Source organism: Corylus avellana, chromosome 2 (assembly GCF_965113065.1).
Source record: "Corylus avellana chromosome 2, dhCorAvel1.hap1.2, whole genome shotgun sequence".
Lineage (NCBI taxonomy): Eukaryota > Viridiplantae > Streptophyta > Magnoliopsida > Fagales > Betulaceae > Corylus > Corylus avellana.
In genome coordinates, this window is record NC_142491.1 from 24,472,806 (window position 1) to 24,496,814 (window position 24,009).

Here is a 24,009-nt window from a genome sequence, read left to right on the forward strand (position 1 = left end):
CCAAAAAATTTAAATCATAAAGAATTACTAAAAGTCAAGAAGATTACCTGTATCCAAACCGAGTGTTCTGAGCAATCACAATTTTGGTTTCCACCACAAAACTTCATTGGATCCTCTACAATAAATTTTTCCTTCTATGTCATCCTTGATGATCTTGCAAAGGCCTCTGGGAAAATCAGGAGGAAATAAAACTTTATAATCACTTTCAAAAAGAACCATCTTTGCAAGATGATCAGCTGCTCTATTCGTCTCACGCCATGCATGAGAAACCTTGTACTTCTCAAACTTCCTTAAAAGCTCCCAAATGTCCTTCAAGCAACTAGCAGCCTTTTGACTAAACGGTTGGTCGTTGTTAATGGTCTTCACAGCGCTTAGCGAATCAGACTCGACCCATATTACCTTAATGCTCATATCCAAAGCAAGACGAAGACCACTCTCTATAGCCCATAGTTCGACCAAGAATATGTCATCTCCATGTGCATTAGAGGCAAAAGCACATATCGGGTCACCCATATGATCTCGAAGCAATCCACCAAACCCAGATCTTTTCGGAGTTATAGATCCATCAGTGTTTAATTTTGTCCATCCAAAATCTGGTTTTTTCCATTTGCACATGGATCCAAGTGGAGTAAGAAGGCCACTTCCTTGTTGGTGGTTGAGATTTAGGGGAAAAACCCTCTTATTGGTTCTCTTGGGTGCAGGAGAAGACTTGCATGAATTTTTCAATAATTCCCCATTTCTTTGGTCTTCTTTATTAGCATGGTGCTTCTTCCTTTGGAGGTTGCTCCACTCTTGAACTTTCTTTGGGATGGTTGGCCAAGCTGTGTTGTCATAATTGAGCTCAAATATTTCCTAAAAACAAAAAACAAATTAGGCATGATTCAGCTTATTTTTTCTCATTATTCAGCTTGAAACCTTTCAAATTATTACTTGTGAGATAAGGTAATATAGAGCATGAAAAAAAAAAAAAAGAAGGAAAACTACAAATATTGCTCAAAACACATGCACACAAAATTATATTACAAGGGTTAATATAGAAGAGAAATAAGTTCAACATGAATCAAGCATATAAGATCTAAACCACAAACATAATAACTAAGTCATGAATATATCACAATTGAAATGCATGGCAGTTCTTTAAAATATTGTCCCATGAATATATTTGTCACATTTACAAATTGCAAAGATTCTCAATCCTAAGAAATTAGTAGACATAACTACGATGCGTAAGTTTATTTGATGTAACAATAAATTATATATATATATATATATATATATATATATATAAAATTGATCATTACAATCCTAGTAGAGTGAGCATTTTATATCTCATGTAGCTCCATTTTCTAGTCCTATTATAACAATTTGCTGGCAAGTTGGCCACCATTAAAAGAATAATCAAAAAATAAATATAAGTGTTTGTACTAAAATATAAAATGTGTATGAAGAAAATAAAAATTATAAAAGCTGTTTGATATGCTCATAAAAAATCATCAATATGAATTTGAAAGAATAAAAAAAAATAAAGAAAAACAAACATGGAAAATAGAGTTTACTCTCTTAGTTTGGCTAAAGGAGAGTAGAGCAGGGAAAAAGATTACTAGGTGCTTAGAGTTGTAACAATTACATGTTTAAATTAAAACGATGTGTTTAATTTTTTTTTAAAAGCAAAACTTGAGAGTACTATGGGCGTTGACCTAAACAGGTCAAAAATTCCACCTATCTAACTTATGATTGAATAAAATTTGAAGAGAGATTTTGTATCAAAAACAAAATAGATGCTTCAAGGGGTGCTAAATCGAGCTGAGACCGTCAATTGTCAATTTAGTTTCAGGTCTATTGGTTGGTGTTCATAGTGTAGCGGCAGAGGTACAAGATATTACACACAGGTCCAGATCTCTAAAAGATTTAGGGTGTGTTTAGGATTGCGATTTCGCAAGAATAATCTGCGTTTTAAAAAATATTGCAAAACGTCAGGCGTTTAACATTGCGATTTAAAAAGCACTTAATTTAAAATAGGAAAAAAATTTGCAATTTCAATAAGCAGGCTACGGGGTGCTTATTTGAAAAAGTATAAATTTAAACCAAAATCATGAATTCGCATAACAAATATTTAATAAAAAAAATATTTTTTAACCTGTTTTACCAAACGCCTTTACGATTTTGAAAAGTAGCAATTTCAAAAACGCTATTTTTAAAATCGCACTTATTGAAACCGTAATTCCAAATGAACCCTTCGTGGCCATTAGAATTGGAGGTGTTAGATTTTACACCCTCGCAACCAAACATAGCTTCAATTGGGCATAGAGGTGCGATATCTCGCATTGTCACCATATTTGGTGACGACAAATTGTGGAAAATACCAAACTTCTTTAAAGTGCCAAACATCTAATATTCCAATCAATTTTGTCGAAACCATTAGTCGAGTCGGGCGAGGTGGTAATTTACACAACCCTCTTTAAGGAAATCCCAAAAGTGAATGAACCAAGTAGAACTCATGATTAAAAAAGACTTATGGGAAACTAACTAAATAGGCCATAATTTTATCGGAAGAGGCCAGGGAAAAGATTGAAGGGTTCAAAAAAAAAATGAAAACAAAGCCAATCAAAAATAGGCCCAATAGCTCGTCAAATTTGGACACAAAAAAGGCCCAATAGCAGCCCCTTCTATGTATATCAGTATATGTAATGTGTGTGTGCTTAGGAACAGAAAAACTTGGAAACCTGACCCGACTGGACTGAAATTAAAAAGACGCGATCGATTCAACTTGATGGCTGGATTTTGACATCTTTGTTTTGACGGTCAGAATTTAAGACATAACATCTTGTATGCACAAGTTGTTTAAGCTCAACAATCATAGGAAGAAAAAAAAACATTTAAACATATAATATTTACCAGAATTCATAGAATCCCAAAAAGAAATTACAAGTAATGTCCACCAAATAACTTCAGAATTATTTTTGAGAACATTTAGAGGAACATAAATAATAACTAAAAAGATAAAGCAATATATATATATATATATATAATTTACATAAAATTAGATTCCAGTAGAATCAATTTCTAAGACTTCAAGGCAATCCCTCCATGTAGAGCTGGCACCTGCTGATGTCGCTTCACTGCAAAATAATTTATAATTTAGTTTTTATTTTGGTAAGGATTATGACCACTAAATACCGACGACCAAGGTTCTGAATAAATAATTAAACTTTAATATGACTGTTTGATGATTGATGATGTGAGCTATGCCAATGTGCAACTTTGAAGACACGACATGCTTAGACTTGAATAGAAATGGAACTCTTGAAACCTTAAAAGTAGGGTGTCAACTCGGTCTGATTTCTCGGTTTTTGGCCAAAATCGAGAACCATAACCGGGGTACCCTGGTTCTCAGTTTTGGAAAATCGGAACCGGAACCGGAACCGGGACTGGGACCCCGGTTCTCAGTTTTGGGAAACCGAAACCGGAACCGGGACCCCGGTTCTGATTTTCGGAAACTGGAATTGGAACCGGGACCCCGGTTAACTGGGGTCCCGGTTACCGGCCGGTTCCGGTGTTACCCGATTCAGTAACCAGTTTTTGAAGAAAATTGGTTTTTGGGCTTATTTTAGGTATTGGGCCTAAAATAAGCCCATTTTTTTCATAAGTTGGCTCATTTTTATTAAAAATCTATTAGTCTAAATTAAAGAAGCTTTGTTGTGATTGCTTCAAATAATTAAAAAATTAACCTAAAAAAACCCAAAAATCCTAAAAAATCAATTTTTTTTAATATATATATATATATAAATAAAATATAAACCCGGTTCCAGTATTCCCGCTAAAAACCGGTACCAAAAACCGGGTACCGGATTTTTAAATTTTTCAAACCAGAACCGGAACCGGGTCCTGTTTACTGGTAATTTTTGACACCCCAACTTAAAAGGCAAATCACAAGCAAGAACAAAAACAAAAAACACACATACAGGATACAAAGCAAGCAAGGGAAAGTTGACATAATTGATACAAAGCAAATACAGGATACGGGAAAGTTGGCATAATTAATTAAACTAGAGGAGCGATTAAAAGAAATGCATACCTCAGGTAAGGCCATGGAATTGGATTGAGCAACCCGAGAAGAACCTCCAATGTTCATGTTTGGTGTTGGCAGTGCCTGTGCATGCACAAATCAGCTCTTGTTAGATCCCATGAAGTTAATGCTTATACAAATATTAATCAGACCAAAAATCCAACCCAACATATGCTTTGATCAAAACTATAATTCTTTTTCTTGTTTTCGGCTACCCAACCCGAACCCAGCGGGTTTGAACAATGCTACCCGCAACCTGAATACAGTGAACCCTATCTGCCGGTTTTGGGTTTTGCGGGGCGGGTACCCGCTTGTCCAAAATATTTTTACCCGCTACCTGCCCCACAATCCAACCCGTTTCCGCAAAAAAAAAAAAAAAAAACTAAATTCGTGCGAATCGGGGAGGGGCAGGTGGAGCGGGTTGGGTGGGCACGGATTGATTCGGGCGGGTTTTGGCCTTTTCGGCTAACCGACCCAAACCCAGTGGGTACGTAAAATGCTACCCGCAACCCGAATACAGTGAACCCTATCCGCCGGGTTGGGCGGGTCGGGTAGGGTGTAAGAATCCAAAGCATCAAAATTTTCTCTTGCATTTTCTCAGAAAGCAAACGGATCGTAAAGAGAGAGAGAGAGAGAGAATAGGCTTACTTGCAGTGGGAGGAGTAGGATCGGAGAGCTTTGCAGTTTGAGAATTTGTTGGGCAAATGCGACTAGATGATTGTTTTGGCTTTTCAACGATCGAAGATGATTCCAGAGACAAACGAAAGCGATTAAATTCCGAGTACTTTACGAAAGCGATTCAGATGAGTGTGGTTTCAAAGCTTCCCCAAGTCGGTCCCAATCTCAGTCCGATGAAAGGTATGGACGTGTTCTGGATCTATGAGACTGGAAGGGGGAGATTGAACAGTGAAAAGCTTTCAAATGGCAAACAGAAGCCAGATTCTGTGATTCTCGCACGCAGCGGCGGAGCAGCAAGAGAGTGAGAGAAGAGGCGGCGAGAGTGAGACTGTGCGAAAGCTTAGAATTAGGGTTTTCTAGATCTAGGGTTTTCCTTTTATTTGCTGAGGGGCGGATCGGGGCGGGCGTTAAAAAAAATGAAAAATGTTAAAGGTATAATTATTTTTCTCAATTTTGGGCCAATTTTGGGCTTAATTTTAATTTTTAATTTTTTTTAAAAAAAAAAAGTTTCTAAAGCAATAATTTTTATTTTGGTATTTTTTTAAAAAATAAAAACTATATTTTGCTTTAGAAACTTTTTTCTTATTTTTTAATTTAAAAAATAACAAAATTAAAAATTAAAAAAAGTTTTTGAAGCAATAATTTTTATTTTGGTCCTTTTTTATTTGGTATTTTTTTTTAAAAAAAATTGTATTTTTCTCAATAATAATGACCATTTTTAAAAAAAAATTGGTCATTATTATGAATAAAAATACAATTTTTATTTTTTTTAAATAGTAAATAAAAGAAAGACCAAAATAAAAATTATTGCTTCAAAAACTTTTTTAATTTTTAATTTTGTTGTTTTTTAAATTATAATAATAATTAAAAAAAAAAAAGAAAAAAAAAAAGGTTGGCCTAAAATTGAGACTGTATCATTCCTCGAAAAAAAAAAAAAAAAAAAATTACAACCCTTAAATTTTACGACAAAGGCTCTTTCCTTTGTACTCACCAATCATGAGGTAACACCAAAGGCCATCATACTAAACTTAAGCTTATTATCAAAACACAACCCCATCATACCAAATATGAGCCAAAAAAACTTAAAAAACTAATTAATTAATTTTTTTTTTTAATAAATAAATAGAAGGGGTGGCTCGCAGTGGGAGATGGGGTGGCCAACGAGCCACCCCAAAGGGAGGTGGGGGCGGCTTACTGCCACCCTCCGCCCCTAGGGGTGGCCACACTTACGTTGCTGCCATCCTCTAATTTTTTATTTTTTATTTTAATAAATTTAAACCTTATATAATTAGGTGGTTGTGTTTATTTTCCTTAATGTGTTTCATGCTTAGGTGTCACTTCTTGATTAGTGGGCACAAAGGGGTGAGTTTTTGCCACAATCTTATTGAAGTTATTCACTTATTTTTTGGGAGAAGTAAGTAGGTGAAATTTGAACTTCATACCTACTTTTCAAAGAGAAAATTAAATTGTAAAAGTTAGGGAAAAATATAAAAAACCTTTCAAACTAACAGCAGTTTGCGATAGCGTCCCATAATGTTCAAAATGTACTAAATTAGCATATACTGAGAAAGTTGACATAATTAAACTAGAGAAGCGATTAAAAGAAATACATACCTCAGTTAAGCCCATGGAATTGGATTGAGCAACACAAGTATGAGAAGAACCTCCAAGAATGTTCATGTTGGGTGTTGCGACAACAGTAAGTCGCATGGTGGATCAAATGAGGTCCTTAGGTGTGTTAAGTGAGCGAAGCTCTCATGAGCGAGCTCGAGCTCAACTCGTATAAACTCGGCTCGATTATTAAATGAAGCGTTTCGTAAACACAAATATTAGCTTGAATGTTAAACAAAGCAAACTCGGCTTGACTCGGTTAAGCTCGTGAGTAGCTTGTATAAGGCTCGAATTAGTAACGGTTCACATAGTTGCTCATATTAATATTAAAAATGGATTATTTTTTCTTTCAATAGCATCATTTTATTATAAAAAGATGCATATCCATTCTCTTGCCTTACTGTATTGACTCATGCTCCATACTTAGTTAGCTAGGCTAAGCAAATGTACATATGCAAACTAGCTTCTTGAACAGTTTAAGAATACTTAAAGTTTAAATTTATAATAAAAAAAAATTTAATTAAATTAAATATAAGAGCTAGCTAGCAAGCTGGCTTAACTTATTATGAGCTCGAGTTTGATTTTTTGGCTCCCCTTTGAGCTCGGCTCAAATAAAATTTAAACGAGCCGAACCCAGACATGGGTAGCTCGCTCAAGCTCGGCTCGTTTTGAACAACTTTCTTTTCACTAATTTCCTCTAAGCACTAAGGTTCACATAGTTATAAATGTAAAAATAAATAAATAAAATAAGCCGATACAATTTCCATATGTACTTCACAAAAGTATATATAATGAGAAAAGTTTGTCTTGCGAAGGTATAAATGGTCACAGGTTTGCCATTTTCCAATTTCAACCTCCAGTATCATATTTTTTAGTAACTATAAAACAAAAAATACAAAAGAAAAAAACTTGTGATATAACAACAACCAATATAAGTTTTGCCTGCTATGTTTCTAGATTTTTTCTTTTGCTGCTTATGTTCTTCATATAGCTGTAGGTATGATGTAGTACGATCTAACTCAGCCCTCAATCTTTCATTCTCCTTAATGTCACGAAGAAGCATGAAATGTGTAGAAAGTTTATTTCTCACCTTATCTTCATCGATTGGATCTGTATCCGAAGTAGGGTCGGTAATGGCTGATGTGGAAGACCCACTTCCTCTTTTCCTCTTGTTATTCAGTTTCATGCCGTGACTCTGCGAGGTGAAGGACTCTCTTTCAAGTGACAAATCCAGAAAAGCTTGTTGAGGAGAAACAGTAGAGAGAAAAACTTGGTTGTTAGCACTGGTCATGCTTGAAATGCTTGAAGCCAGTGTCGAGACAGCGGGGTGATAATGCTTAGAGAGAAGATCGAGTTCCCAAAGGACTGAAGAAAGAGCACCACTTAAATTGGGGTCTGAGGCATATGGCTGATATTTCTGCACATAAATATAGATAGAAAAGAGAGGAAATTTCAGATTTTGGTTATTGATATGTCAAAGGAAAAACTAACACGACCCCTACATGCAAAACGGTACTTTTGCCACCATCACATGGAAGTCTGCACTGCTTAGCCCGTCAGGGGTGAAAGCTCCTGAATTACCTGGTAACTGGTTCTGGCGGGTGGGGTCAGTTACTCGTAGGAGTTTGATTAACGGTGAGAATTGTTGTACAGTATGCATTTGCGACGTGCAATTAATCTGAGTAAAGTTCTCTTACGTTATCAAAAAAAAAAAAAAAAAAAAACATGGAAGTCTGCAACAATTCTTGAGTAGGCACAAGTAGTCCATATATGTCAACAGATAAAGTAGATGTAGCAAATGAAAAAAAAAAAAAAAAAAAAAAAAAAAAAACACTAAACATTAAGCAGAGGTTCTGAATTAACAAACACGAAATTTGTATCTTCTATCTAAGCATGAGTAGCCAAGAACTTACCGCAATGGTACCTGAAACTGAACCACCTCCAGCATCATTTTCCAAGAGATTCCGGCATTTCACATTCTTCTGAAGAAGATGCTTCGATGTAACCAATGCTGCAAAGTTCCAAAGCAGAATCAGATAGCAATACAGAAGAATAGCACAAGGTATTTGATAATGAATTGGGTAACTGATGTAAACAACATACCAGCCATGGCCTCTGCAGATCCAAAGCCCAATGAAAATGTGGCCAAACGTTTTACAAATGCAGCAGCCTTTAGCATGTCATGCTGTCTATCTTCACACAACATCGTCTTAAGAGCTTCAGCTAACACCCCACCCAGATCTCTGATCCACGAACAATAAAAATTACAAAATGAAATGAAAAAAAGGAAAATATTAGTACAGCGCACCTCCCTTGCATGATGCCGCTATTGAGAGAGAGAGAGAGAGAGAGAGAGGAATGAGTAATTGGAACTAGAAGAATGAGAGAAAGCACGCGAACCAACTTACCCACTCAAAGAAGAGTATTCCTTCCCCCCAACTCAAAAAATTACAATAATAATACAATTATAATTAAAAGTAAAAGAGAAATTGATAGGTTTTTGCTATTGCCTGATTGGGATGCTCACTTTCCTGATGTTTGTCAGAGAAGATTTCCCAGACTTTTATTGGACCATTTCCCTGTGGTGCTTGATTGTGGTGTTGCAGTAAGGAGCAGTAGGTATTTTAAGTTGGAAAATATGTGGTTGAAGTCGGAGGGTTTTGTGGAGCAGGTGAAAAAGTGGTGGATGTCTTATACTTTTCAAGGCTCTCCTAGTTTTTCTGGCAAATAAGTTGAGAGCTTCGGAAACGGATCTGAAAAAATGAAATGAAGATGTTTTTGGCCAACGTTGGAAAGCAGAAAAATGATCTTTTGGATGGTATCCGCGATCTTGATATTATTGCGGAAGGAAGACCCTTATCTGGAGCTGAAAGATTGAGAAAGGAATGTTAACGGGTTCAGAGAGGTTTATTCTTTTAGAAGAAATGAGTTTGCAGCAGAAGTCAAGGGCTCTATGGTTGAGAGAGGAAGATAAGAACACTTAATTCTTCCACAAGGTGGCAAATTCCAATAGAAGAAACAAATGGATCTATCATGTATACTCTCTGTACATGAGTTGCGACCCTCTACACTTTCTAATGAAATTGATTTACTTATAAAAAAAAAAAAAAACAAATAGAAGAATATGATGATGATGATGAAGATGAAGAAAAGAAACAAGACCAACCCCAAAAGAGAAACAAAAAAAAAAAAAAGTACTTTTGCATATCTAAGGATACACTTATAGTAAACATCATAATGGGTGTCTGAATTGGAGTGGACAATGCATTTGTATCCACAAGTGGATGAGAGACAGAGAGTAAGCTATGGATATAGAGAGAGAGAGAGAGAGAGAGAGAGAGAGAATGCACTTACAAACTGATAAGAGGGTGATAGACATAAATTTCTTGTGCTCGCATGTTTCCTTGGCTTCAATCACTTTGCATATACAACTTTGCCGGATCATGAAAAACCAACCACAAACCAAAATCCAAGATAATTCTTAGCATCCTGAAAAACTTATTTGAAAGATACCTAACATTTTAAGAAAGCTTATTTGCATTTACATTGGGTAGATGGAAGAGAACTTGACTTCAGATTACGAAATTATGTAAAATAATAACTAATGAATACATGTCATTAGTCGTTATTCGAAGGACAGGGCATTTATTCCAAATTACATCTGTTAAATTGGAGTGCGAATATAAAAACTTTTTCCAAGCAGAAAACTTAATTTGGTATGCAACCAACTCACTTTCCAAACATGCTAGGTGCGTCTAGTCGTCAGCTCAGTCAATACACAAGATCAATAAGAAACCAAAAGATCAACAGTGATGAATACATAAAAGTATAAATAGCAAAGAGCAGAAAAATCTCAATGAAGCTATACAACCCAAGACTTTAAAAGCATAAGCTACTCTATAACCCAAGAATATGCTTTCTTAATAGCTGATCATGGATTCTAAGTGAAGAACAGCCAAAGGTATGAACAGTTATAAGTCTATTTTGTATAGCTTTTGATTGTATATGTAGGGAAACCTCTTTGCAGCTATAATCTGTCTATACAACAGCCGGAAAGAAAGCTCGATTCGGAGCATGAACCAGAGTTTCTTTCCCAAGTAATTCACATCCAGTGAATGCAAAACCAATTCAAATCAGCTAAACAAAGGATTGACTCAAGCACAAGCATCAGTTACAAATCAATTTAAAACTAAAAAAAAACTTGTACCTCAACAAAATCAGGATGCAACTGGCAATTATTAGCTTTCAAATGATCTGCAATCAACCTTACAGCCTCCACAGTAGCTTCACCACCATGTTTTCCCTAATTGGTTAAAAGAGACTTATTGTTGCACAGCAGTGTTTCCTGTCCAAGTAGTAGACAAATCCATTAGCAAGTTCAAATTGAGAATGAGAAACCACTAAATTGCCTCTTTTGTATATTTTTCGTGTACTTTTCAATAAATTATTATTCACCAAAAAAAGTTTAACAAAATTCAATTTCATTAATAACATTTTAACTTTAATTTCTTTGTTTCTTTAGACCACATACACACAAAAATTATTCAGTTGCCTGCTTATGCAGCAGTAGTTGTTTTAAGTACTATTTCTCACCAGAAATCTTGTCCAATGAATCAAACTTTAAAGAAACCAATAAACCTTAATATCATCAAGTAACCCACCCGTCTAATATTAATCATTCTTTTAAGAATCTATACATTCAGATCAGTTCTTATATTCCACAACCATGGAGAAACAAAAGCCAACTGAAAAGAACAGAACCAACATAACTCATGAAAAATGATAATAATAAATGATTAAAAAAATAAAGGGAAAATATGTCGCACCAATTGTGCCATCATGTTTTGAATTTTGAGAACCCAATTTCCAATTTGATGAATTTAAGACATGTGCTTTGAACATTTGTAAATCAAGACCTCTATTAGGTTTTTCATCAAATAAATAATAGAAACAAACGCAAAATACAATTATAGCCCTCAAATAAAAAAATTAAAAAAAAAAAAAAAAAAATTCCATACCCATGGTTAGTCAACCTCCACAGCCATGGCATTGGCGAGTGCCCGGCCATGGAAGACCAACCTCCATGGCCACAAACTCACGGCTCATGAGTCGCCAAAGACCCACAACCGAGGCCATAGAGGTTTTGTGGGCCAAATAATTGTTTTGTTGGGCTTAGTATGGCTGATCCATGACCCAACAGAGTGTTAGGAAAAGCTTGCAATATATTTGAAAAAGTGGTAGTGGTATAATTGTTCGTGTTGTGTTTGTAGCAAATTGCTTCTCTCCGACCTCCACCGATCGAATGCTCTACTCCAAGACCCTCACTCGAACAGCCTTATGTACCCTCTTGGAGCCATTACTCAACCATGTCCGGCCTCACATCCTATCCTATGCACCCATTTTCCAGTTCTTGACTGGCCACAACCTCTTAAAACTGGGCCAACAAGTGCATGCCCACATGGCCCTTCGTGGGGTCGAACCCAATGCCTTCCTCGCCGCCAAGATGGTCGCAATGTATGCGAGCTCTGGCAATCTTAACTCGGCTATGGCTGTATTTCACATGATCAGTAGCCCAACTGCTCTTTTATATAATTCGATACTTCGGGCTTGTGCTCGGTATGGGTGTTTCGAGATAACCATTGGGATTTACTTTCGAATGCACTCTCTGGGAGTTAAGGGTGATAACTTTACGTTCCCCTTTGTGCTCAAGTCTTGCGCCGAGTTGTCGAGTCGTTGGATGGGAAAATGTGTTCATGGGCAGAGTTTGAGAATTGGGTTGGAGTTTGATATGTATGTTGGGACTTCTTTGATTGATATGTATGTGAAATGTGGTGAATTCGCAGATGCCCGCAAGTTGTTTGATAAAATGACTGTGAGAGATATTTCGTCCTGGAATGCTTTAATTGCGGGGTATATGAGGGAGGGGGAAATTTATGTTGCTGAGGATTTGTTTAGGACAATGCCGTGTAGAAATATTGTTTCTTGGACTGCTATGATATCAGGGTATGCTCAGAACGGGTTGGCTGACCAGGCGTTGCGTGTGTTTGAGATGTTGAAAGAAGATTCGGAGGTAAAGCCTAATTGGGTAACAATAATGAGTGTGCTTCCTGCGTGTGCAGATTCAGCTGCTCTTGAGCAAGGGAGACGGATTCATGACTTTGCCAATGGGCTTGGTTTGGGTTCGAATGCCTCTGTACAGACAGCACTTGTTGGAATGTATGCTAAATGTGGAAGCCTTGCTGATGCACGTCAATGTTTTGATAGGATAGGTCAACGTGAAAAGAATTTGGTTGCTTGGAATACTATGATAACTGCTTACACCTCTCATGGATGTGGAATGGAATGTCTGTGGACTTTTGAGGAAATGATCAGAGTGGGCATTCAGCCTGATAACATCACATTTATAGGGTTATTATCTGGATGCAACCATTCAGGTCTTGTTGATGTTGGCTTAAATTACTTCAATTGTATGAACACATTATACTCTGTTGAGCCAAGAGTTGAACATTATGCTTGCATTGTTGATCTGTTGGGTCGTGCCGGACGCTTGGTGGAAGCAAAAGAGCTTATTGATAAAATGCCAATGCAAGGAGGACCAAGCGTATGGGGTGCATTGCTGTTTGCTTGTCAAAGCCACCGCAATTTGGAAATTGCAGAAATTGCTGCTAGAAAGTTGTTTGTCTTGGAACCAGAAAATAGTGGGAATTATGTCCTGCTTTCAAATATGTATGCTGAAGTCGGCATGTGGAAGGAGGTGGACAATTTGAGAGCGCTTCTAAAATGTCGGGGCATGAAGAAAAGTCCTGGATGCAGTTGGATTTAGGTTAAATGGGAAAGCCCATTTGTTTCTTGGTAGAGATACATCTCACGCTCAAGTAAACGAAATTTATTTGTTTTTAGAGGCATTGCCTAAGAGGATTTAAGGTGGCTGGTTACATACCTGATACTACTTTTGTTTTGCATGATGTTAGCCAAGAGGAGAAAGAGTATAACCTCACCTGCAGCAAAAAGCTAGCCATTGCATTTGGGCTTTTAAATGCTAGTCCTGGAGTAGTTCTCCGTGTGACCAAAATACCTTCGAATTTGTGGGATTGTCACACAGCCACCAAAGTTCACCTCAAAAATTTATGGACGGGAGATGATTGTGAGAGATGTAAATCGATTCCATCAACTTAAAGATGGGTCTTGCTCCTGCGGAGATTATTGGTAGTTAAAATAATAGGACGCAAGGCAAGTCCTTAGGTTCTTATGCATTTTGTATTCCCCTGCTTCCTTGGTGATATGTTGAAGTGACATTTTTCATCATCCTGCACCATATGTTTATATAAATTACAGCTGAATAAGCAAATTCAGCTGCTTGATGGGTATCTCTGTGCAATTCAGTCAATGAGTAAGACAAAGATCACACTATTCTGCATCCACGGTAGCTAACCAGGTCTTTTCAATATGAAACACCTGAAGCAGCTACATTGAGGACTTCAATGAGATGTGATGCCCAAGTTAATCTACCAAATGAGACAGGAGGGTATGAAGGGTGGAATTCATCATCAGTTTCATTCTCTTCTGTAGATAGGTTTGGTATTTCTTCAAGCCCTATGGAGAGGGAACCATACATCCCTAAGTATGTTGAATTTAATTATATTGAAGGTTCTAATGACTAAAAGTATAGTAGTGGGAACTTCCCTTGGACAAAGGAGCTGGAGGTGCTCATCTGAATTACTGTCAAGTTTCTTATTTTCATAGATGTCATCCTGATTGTTGTTTGCCTACTTCCACTTTCAGGCCAATAACAAGAAAGTATTTGGGAACCACTCATTTCGCCCCAACCAAAGATAGGTCGTTAATGCTACAATGATTGGGGTTATGATGTTTTTGTTTTAATACCAACTTGAGGGGTAAAGAGTTACATATCAGGTAATTTTTTTTGAAAAGCTCTTATGAGTTATGATTTTTAATTAATACACTGTCTACTAGTTTCATTATCAGAACATGTTTTATGGTTTTGCCATCGTAGTTTTCAGTTATTCATAGTGTATGGTTTACTCTTGTATGGTCAATTACATCATTGATTTTGTGGGAATTCTTTTTTTCCTTTTCTTAGGTGCAAGATTTTTAGTTTCATTACTCGTTTTGGAAAAACTTCAATTACCACCCTTAATCTTTTATTACTTTTGCAATCATACTCTTAAAGTTAAAAAAGTGTCAATTTAAGACAACCATTTTTTAGAAGTTCGCAATATCAACCCTCCCATCCAAATTCAGCGTTAAATCCTAAAGAAAAAAGTGAAATTCCCAAAATATCCATGTCCAAATTCAAGCTATTTTTATAATTTATAAATATCTTAAGGGTATTTTGGGAATTTTACTCATTAACTGTTTGATTTAATGCTGAATTTTAACGGGAGGATTGATATTGCAAACTTCTGACAGTTGGTTATCCTAAATTGGCACTTTTAAAGTTTAAGGTTATAATTGTAAAGGTGATGACAGATCAGGATAGTAAGTGAAGTTTTCTCTTTTTTTATGTTTGTAATATCAGGAAATTAAATTTTCTGTGGTTTACATTATAGGAGTTGACACTTTTGAATTTTGTTATCTTGCAGCTCTCTGCTCTAGTGCTCTTATTTGTCTAGGTATAATGTTGGTAATTTCTTCCCACGTGTCACTTATCCAAGATCAGATAATGCATCTATAACAAGTTATGTTTGCTTTATTGCTGACTTTTATAGCCTTTACTTTCATCTGAAGCATTTATTGTCTGCTTATTTAACAAAAAACATTTATGTTTGCTTTTGAGTTGAATTATAGGCAAACAAACCTGCTGCTTACTTAAGTGCCAATATGGAGTGGGCAGAACAACAGTTGATTCTGAGAGCACTAAGTTCTGATTATTGTCAGGCTGTTATATGTCACACCAGAGAAAGTTGCCAAGTGAGTTTTGTTATTTGCATGTTTACTACACCAGATTCTTCAACAAAATAGCTAGGTGCTTTCAATGTTTTTGCAAAAGTCATGCACTAAATGTGTCATATTACTTAAGCTGCATCATTTAATCCCTATCTTTATGTTAGAGAATAAACATAGAGGTTGATGCTTCTTGTAGTCCAAGATGAAAACTAGGTTTTTAACCAGTGAAGTCTTTCTCGTGCGAAATCTGTGCTTCAACCCCTGATTTTAGGATCTATAGCAAACAGCCCCCCGCCTACATAAATAGCCATGAATATGTTTTTTTTTTTTTTTTTTGTGCACTCATGATTATTATGTAATATAGGCGCTCAACATTGAGCCTTCTTTTCCCCAATTGCCAAACTAGCTCGGCCATTCTTGAGCTTTCTTCCACCTCCCAAGATTTAAACTAAAGCTAAAACTATGATGAAGTTTTTGCTTCAATCACTTATTCACAAATAATAGAACAATCACCAACAACCCAATTAAAGCAATGCTGAAGTCTAGTAACGTTAAGAAGTGGTACTTTTTTGCCCATGCACAGGAGAAGAAAAGAGATTAAAGGAGAGAGAGAGAAGCATGGTGGGAACTTGTTTAAGAGTGGCACATCTTAAATCTTTTTCATGAGACTTGCCCCCTCTACTCTTCCACAACTCCGCCTTTTTATTTTATTTAATTAATTTATTTATTTGTTTAATCTTTTTAAGTTTTAGCTTATTTGTCTGTGTTTTCATGTGGGTTATTTTGAACGGACCTAAAACACGTCTTCATTTTATTGGACATGATATGACATCATTGCTAAAAGTTTAATAGAATGCAAATAGAGAAATAATTAGTCTTAATAATTTGCCCATATTTTTCCTATATTCTATTACAAATTTAATAGATCAACCATTAGATTTGTGAAATCTATAATCGACTTATGTAGGATCCACATAAGTCTACACATTTAATGGTTGATTTTGAAGATGATATTGGAAAAATATGGACAAAAATTTTGACACCAATTATTTCTCATGAAAATAGAACAAGTTATTTGATATGAGTGTGAACCTTAGGCAGTGGTTTGATAACTTCTAAACCTTAAAAAAGAGCAATTTGATCAAATGTTAATTATATAATCCGTGTAATTATGGCATTTTTCTCTAGAGGATGTGATTGCATTGGGTAACTCCCCCTTTTAATACCTTTTGGAGAAAATAAGTTGATTTAATTAGTTGCTAAAGAATTATAAGTTGTGAGGATGATTAAAACATTTTTAAAAAAGCAATAGGATCAATATTCCTCATTTTATTGCAATTCTTCTATCATTTTGAGCCCAAAAAAAATAGGTTTACAATGGAAAGATATATGCTAACTTCACAAGGCCGGTATCTTGAGAGCTTGGCGTACATGGACAAATCAAAAGCCAAAGTACTAGTAAATGAGCATTGCTTTAAAGCAGCAAATATATACAAATAAGATTTGATAACATTTATTTACACCATGCATACCCTATTTGATACGCTATAAAAGCCTACTTTTTTGGCGTAAAAAGACTAATAAAATTTTATTTATGAAACAAATTTATCACTTTACATTCCAAACACAAAATGCTACTATACAGTTACAAAAGTTTTTTTTTTTTTTTTTTTTTTGACATGTCTGCACAAGGGGGGTTTGGGGGATTCAAACTAGTAACTTTCGCTTTATGAGGCGTGGTTCCAGCCAATTGAGTTACTTCTTGGGGACTACAGCTACAAATGTTGGAGACAAGTGAAGTGATAAGATATTATCATTTAAAAAAAAAAAAAAAAAAAAAAAGTGAAGTGATAAGAACTTACAATATGAAGTGCTACTATTTACTTTTTTTTTTAAAAAAAAAATTCTTTATCCCCCAAATTTAAGTAAAACTCCATGATCCCCAACAACCCCATTAAAAATAGACAAAATAATCACCTATTTTGGATGGCTAGACTGGTGATGGGTCACCTGAAAAATAGAGAAAATAGTCACCTAATGTCCACTGGTCCTCGGGAAGACCAAGGACACTCCGATGCTTAAGTCAGTAAAAGGTTTTATTAAAAAATTGAATAAAGATCGTGAAAAACAGAAAATAAGTATATGATTCGTACCTGAGGGGTATATCCTTTTTTATGGGAGAGGTTCCTTGCTCAATGTAGTAGCATGGATCCCAATAAGGTGTGAATTTTTTTGCAGAGTGTAATTTACCAAATGTATCACACAAATAGCTATGTGGATGTAGTTCCCACGGAAAAGAAATTCAGATTATTTTCCTTTGATTACCTAGTTAGCTTCCATGTAAAGGCAAATTGAGTGGATCCCCAAAAACCCCATTAAAAATCTAAAAATCATTTTTAATCTCTAAAAGTATGAAGAAAAAAAAAAAAAAATTGTGTCCCATCCAAAATTTGATAAAAATATAAATGGGTTTTTTGAAAATTAAAAAACATCTAAAAGTCATTTTCACAAAAATATCAAAAAATAAGATTTTTTTTTTTAAAAAAAAAACACCAAAAAATTTAAATCATAAACAATTACTATAAGTCAAGAAGATTACCTGTATCCAAACTGAGTGTTTAGAGCAATCACAATTTTGGTTTCCACCACAAAACTTCATTGGATCCTCTACAATAAATTTTTCCTTCTATATCGTCCTTGATGATCTTGCAAAGGGCTATGGGAAAATCACGAGGAAATAAAACCTTATAATTACTTTCGAAAAGAACCATCTTTGCAAGATGATCAGCTGCTCTATTCGTTTCACGCCATGCATGAGAAACCTTGTACTTCTCAAACTTCCTTAAAAGCTCCCAAATGTCCTTCAAGCAACTAGCAGCCTTTTGACTAAACGGTTGGTCGTTGTTAATGGTCTTCACAGCACTTAGCGAATCAGACTCGACCCATATTACCTTAATGCCCATATCCAAAGCAAGACGAAGACCACTCTCTATAGCCCATAGTTCGACCAAGAATATGTCATCTCCATGTGCATTTGAGGCAAAAGCACATATCGGGTCACCCATATGATCTCGAAGCAATCCACCAAACCCAGATCTTTTTGGAGTTATAGATCCATCAGTGTTTAATTTTGTCCATCCAAAATCTGGTTTTTTCCATTTGCACATGGATCCAAGTGGAGTAGGAAGGCCACTTCCTTGTTGGTGGTTGAGATTTAGGGGAAAAACCCTCTTATTGGTTCTCTTGGGCGTAAGAGAAGACTTGCATGAATTTTTCAATAATTCCCCATTTCTTTGGTCTTCTTTCTTAGCATGGTGCTTCTTCCTTTGGAGGTTGCTCCACTCTTGAACTTTCTTTGGGATGGTTGGCCAAGCTGTGTTGTCATAATTTGGCTCAAATATTTCCTAAAAACAAAAAACAAATTAGGCATGATTCAGCTTATTTTTCTCATTATTCAGCTTGAAACCTTTCAATTATTACTTGTGAGATAAGGTAATATAGAGCCAAAAAAAAAAAAAAAAAAAAATGAAGGGGGAAAACTACAAATATTGCTCCAAACACATGCACACACAATTATATTACAAGGGTTAATATAGAAGAGAAATAAGTTCAACATGAATCAAGCATGTAAGATCTAAACCACAAACATAATAACTAAGTCATGAATATATCACAATTGAAATGCATGGCAGTTCTTCAAAATATTGTCATATGAATATATTTGTCACATTTACAAATTGCAAAGATTCTCAATCCTAAGAAATTAGTAGACATAACTACAATGTGTAAGTTTATTTGATGTAACAATCAATTATATATATAATAATAATAATAATAATAATAATAATAATAATTGATCATTACAATTACAATCCTAGTAGAGCAAGCATTTTATATCTCATGTAGCTCCCTTCTCTAGTCCTATTATAAGGATTTGCTGACAAGTTGGCCACCATTAAAAGAATAATCAAAAAATAAATAAAAGTGTTCGTACTAAAATATAAAATGTGTAAGAAGAAAATAAAAATTATAAAAGCTGTTTGATGCGCTCATGAAAAATCATCAAAATGAATTTGAAAGAATAATAATAAAAAAAAAAAATAGAGAAAAACAAACAAGGAAAAGAGAGTCTACTCTCTTAGTTTGGCTAAAGGGGAGTAGGAGAGTAGAGCATGGAAAAAGATTACAAGGTGCTTAGAGTTGTAACAATTACATGTTTAAATTAAAACGATGTATTTAATTTTTTTTAAAGCAAAACTTGAGAGTATGTATGGGCGTTGACCTAAACAGGTCAAAAATTTCACCTATCTAACTTATGACTGAATAAAATTTGAAGAGAGATTTTGTATCAAAAACAAAATAGATGCTTCAAGGGGTGTTAAATCGAGCTGAGACCGTCAATTGTCAATTTAGTTTCAGGTATATTGGTTGGTGTTAATAGTGTAGTGGCAGAGGTACAAGATATTGCACACGCGTCCAAATCTCTAAAAGATTTAAGGTGCATTTAGGATTGCGATTTCGCAAGAATAATCTGCGTTTTAAAAGATATCGCAAAACGTAAGGCATTTCACATTGCGATTTAAAAAACACTTAATTTAAAATAGGAAAAAAATTTGCAATTTCAATAAACAGACTACGGGGTGCTTATTTGATAAAATGTGAATTTAAACCAAAATCATGAATTCGCATAACAAATATTTAATAAAAAAAAAAAACTTTTTAACCTGTTTTACTGAATGCCTTTACGATTTTAAAAAGTAGCAATTTCAAAAACGTTATTTTCAAAATCGCACTTATTGAAACCGCAATTCCAAATGGACCCTTAATGGCCATTAGAATTTAAGGTGCTAGATTTTACACCCTCGCAACCAAACATGGCTTCAATTGGGCATAGAGGTGCGATATCTCGCATTCTCGCCATATTTGGTGACGACCAATTGTGGAAAATACCAAACTTCTTTAAAAGTGCCAAACACCTAATATTCCAATCAATTTTGTCGAAACCTTTAGTCGAGTAAGGCGAGGTGGTAATTTACACAACCCTCCTTAAGGAGATCCCAAAAGTGAATGAACCAAGTAGAACTCATGATTAAAAAAGATTTGTGGTAAACTAACTAAATAGGCCATAATTTAACCGGAAGAGGCCAGGGCAAAGATTGAAGAATTCCAAAAAACATGAAAACAAAGCCAATCAAAAAGAGGCCCAATAGCTCGTTAAATTTGGACACAAAAAAGGCACAATAGCAGCCCCTTCTATGTATATGTAATGTGTGTGCGCTCAGGAATAGAAAAACCTGGAAACCTGACCCGACCCGACTGAAATGAAAAAGACGCGCTCAATTCAACTTGATGGCTGGATTTTGACATCTTTGTTTTGACAGTCAGAATTTAAGACACCATCTTGTATGCCCAAGTTGTTTAAGCTCAACAATCATAGGAAGAAAAAAAAAACATTTAAACATATAATATTTACCAGAATTCATAGAATCCCAAAAAGAAATTACAAGTAATGTCCACCGAATAACTTTAGAATTATTTTTGAGAACATTTAGAGGAACATAAATAATAACTAAAAAGATAAAGCAATATATAAATAAATATATATACACATTTACATAAAATTAGATTCCGGTAGAATCAATTTCAAGACTTCAAGGCAATCCCTCCATGTAGAGCTGGCACCTGCTGATGTCGCTTCACTGCAAAATAATTTATAATTTAGTTTTTATTTTGGTAAGAATTATGACCACTAGATACCGACGACCAAGGTTCTGAATAAATAATTTATTAAACTTTTATACGACTGTTGATGATGTGAGCTATGCCAATGTGCAACTTTGAAGACACGACATGCTTAGACTTGAATAGAAATGGAACTCTTGAAACCTTAAAAGGCAAATCACAAGCAAGAACAAAAACAAAAAACAAACATACAGGATACAAAGCAAGCAAGGGAAAGTTGACATAATTGATACAAAGCAAAAAGGGAAAGTTGGCATAATTAATTAAAGCGATTAAAAGAAATGCATACCTCAGTTAAGGCCATGGAATTGGATTGAGCAACCCGAGAAGAACCTCCAATGTTCATGTTTGGTGTTGGCAGTGCCTGTGCATGCACAAATCAACTCTTGTTAGATCCCATGAATTTAATGCTTATACAAATATTAATCAGACCGAAAAACAAGACCAAAAATCTAACCCAACATATGCTTTGATCAAAACTATAATTCTTTTTCTTGTTTTCGGCTACCCAACCCGAACCCAGCGGGTTTGAACAATGCTACCCGCAACGTGAATACAGTGAACCCTATCTGCCGGTTTTGGGTTTTGCGGGGCGGGTACCCGCTTGCCCAAAATATTTTTACCCGCAACCCACCCCACAATCCAACCCGTTTCCGCAAAAATCGTGCGAATCGGGGCGGGGCAGGTGGAGTGGGTTGGGCGGGCACGGTTTGGTTCGGGCGGGTTTTGGCCTTTTCGGCTACCCGACCCAAACCCAGAGGGTTCGTAAAATGCTACCCGCAACCCGAATACAGTGAACCCTATCCGCCGGGTTGGGCGGGTCGGGTAGGGTGTAAGAATCCAAAGCATCAATATTTTCTCTTGCATTTTCTCAGAAAGCAAACGGATCGTAAAGAGAAAGAGAGAGAGAGAGAATAGGTTTACTTGCAGTGGGAGGAGTAGGATCGGAGAGCTTTGCAGTTTGAGAATTTGTTGGGCAAATGCGACTAGATGATTGTTTTGGCTTTTCAACGATCGAAGATGATTCCAGAGACAAACGAAAGCGATGAATTCCGAGTGGTTCAACTTAATTGTTCCGTTTCAAAGCTTCCCCAAGTCGGTCCCAATCTCAGTCCGATGAAAGGTATGGAGGTGTTCTGGATCTATGAGACTGGAAGGGGGAGATTGAACAGTGAAAAGCTTTCAAGTGGCAAACATAAGCCCAGATTCTGTGATTCTCGCACGCAGCGGCGGAGCAGCAAAAGAGAGAGGGAGCAACTTAGAGAGAAAGAGGAGCGGCGAGACTTGCGAGAGTGAGAGAGGTGGCGGCGAGAGTGAGACTGCGAAAGATTAGAAGTTTAGAACTAGGGTTTCAAAACTAGAATTAGGGTTTTCTAGATCTAGGGTTTTCATTTTATTTGCTGAGGGGCGGATCGGGGCGGGCGTTTAAAAAAAAAGGAAAAGGTAAAGTCACAACTATTTTGCCTTATTTTTTAATTTTTAAAAAATAATAAATTTTAATTTTTTTTTTTTAAAAAAAATTTCTGAAACAATAATTTTTATTTTTGTTATTTTTTTTTAAATAATAATAAAAACTGTATTTAGCTTCAGAAACTTTTTTCTTATTTTTTTAATTTATTTTAGTTGGTCCCAAGTTGAGGCTGTATCATTCTTAAAAAAAATACAGCCCTCCTAAATTTCACTGCGAAGGCTCTCTCCCCTGTGCTCACCAATCATAAGGTGACACCTAAGGCCATCATTCTAAACCCTCAGCTTATCCTAAAAACACAACTCCATCATACCAAATAATGAGCCAAAAAAACTTAAAAAACTAATTAAGTTTTTTTTATAAAAAATAAATAAATAGAAGGGGTGGCCAAAGAGGGGGTGCCCAGCGAGCCACCCCAAAGGGAGGTTGGGGTCGCTTGCTGCCACCCTCTACCCCTAGGGGTTGCCACACTTGGGTTGCTGCCACCCTCTATTTTTTTTTTCTTTTTTTTTTTTTTTTAAAAAAAAAAAATTAACCTTGGTTGTGTTTGTTTTTCTTAATGTGTTTCATGCTTAGGTGTCACTTCTTGATTGATGGGCACAAATAGGTGAGTTTGTGCCACAATTTTATTGAAGTTATTCTCTTATTTTTTTGCGAGAAGCAAGTATGCGAAATTTGAACTTCATACTTACTTTTCAAAGCGAAAATTAAATTGTAAAAGTTAAGAAAAAATATAAAAAAACCTTTCAAACTAACAGTAGTTTGAGATAGAGTTCCATAATGTTCAAAATGTACTAAAGTAGCTCGTACAAGGAAAGTTGACACAATTAAACTAGAGAAACGATTAAAAGAAATGCATACCTCAGTTAAGGCCATGACATTGGATTGAGCAACACAAGTATGAGAAGAACATCCAAGAATGTTCATGTTTGGTGCTGGGGCAATAGCAAGAGTCTCGTGGTGGATCAAATGAGGTCCCTATGGGTGTTAAGTGAGCAAAGCTCTCATGAGCGAGTTTGGGCTTAGCTTGTATAAGCTCAGCTCGATTATTAAATGATACGTTTCGTAAACACAAATACTAGCTCGAATATTAAATGAAGCAAGCTCGGCTCGACTCGACTCAGTTAGACCCGTGAGTAACTTATATAAAGCTCGAATTAGTAACTGTTCACATAGTTGCTCATATTAATATTAAAAATTGATTATTATTTTTTTAATAGCATCATTTTATTATAAAATAATGCATACCCTTTCTCTTGCCTTACTGTATTGACTCAAGCTCCATACTTGGTTAGCTAGGCTAAACAAATGCTCATATACAAACTGGCTTCTTGAACCGTTTAAAAGTATTTAAAGTTTAAATTTATAATAAAAAAAATTAAATTAAATTAAATTAAATATAAGAGCTAGCTAACAAGCTGGCTTGACTTATTATGAGCTGGAGTTTGATTTTTTGGCTCGTCTTTGAGCTCGGCTCGAATAAAATTTAAACGAGTCGAACCCAAACATGAGTAGCTCGCTCAAGCTCGGCTCATTT

The 24,009-nt window shown here is 35.6% G+C and overlaps 1 protein-coding gene, 2 long non-coding RNA genes and 1 pseudogene across 3 annotated transcripts; 1 reads left to right on the forward strand and 3 right to left on the reverse strand.

Annotated features, from left to right (window-relative positions):
- Positions 1 to 2,865: 2,865 nt before the first annotated feature.
- Positions 2,866 to 5,138, reverse strand: LOC132167182 (uncharacterized). The gene is made up of 3 exons (XR_009438663.2): positions 4,715 to 5,138; positions 4,076 to 4,150; positions 2,866 to 3,119 (listed from the first exon to the last, which is right to left on the reverse strand). It is a non-coding gene; the product is annotated as an uncharacterized LOC132167182 (long non-coding RNA).
- Positions 5,139 to 7,165: 2,027 nt separating this feature from the next.
- Positions 7,166 to 11,445, reverse strand: LOC132167089 (nucleolar complex-associated protein 3-like). The gene is made up of 6 exons (XM_059578019.2): positions 11,374 to 11,445; positions 10,563 to 10,700; positions 9,710 to 9,786; positions 8,459 to 8,598; positions 8,269 to 8,366; positions 7,166 to 7,772 (listed from the first exon to the last, which is right to left on the reverse strand). Exons 3-6 carry the CDS (start codon positions 9,751 to 9,753, stop codon positions 7,227 to 7,229), a joined length of 828 nt encoding a protein of 275 aa, XP_059434002.2. The 5' UTR covers positions 9,754 to 9,786; positions 10,563 to 10,700; positions 11,374 to 11,445; the 3' UTR covers positions 7,166 to 7,226.
- Positions 11,446 to 11,526: 81 nt separating this feature from the next.
- On the forward strand, positions 11,527 to 14,194 carry LOC132166996 (pentatricopeptide repeat-containing protein At2g20540 pseudogene; annotated as a pseudogene).
- Positions 14,195 to 20,753: 6,559 nt separating this feature from the next.
- LOC132167066 (uncharacterized) lies at positions 20,754 to 22,406 on the reverse strand. The gene is made up of 3 exons (XR_009438651.2): positions 21,929 to 22,406; positions 21,294 to 21,368; positions 20,754 to 20,961 (listed from the first exon to the last, which is right to left on the reverse strand). It is a non-coding gene; the product is annotated as an uncharacterized LOC132167066 (long non-coding RNA).
- Between the last annotated feature and the right edge of the window lie 1,603 nt (positions 22,407 to 24,009).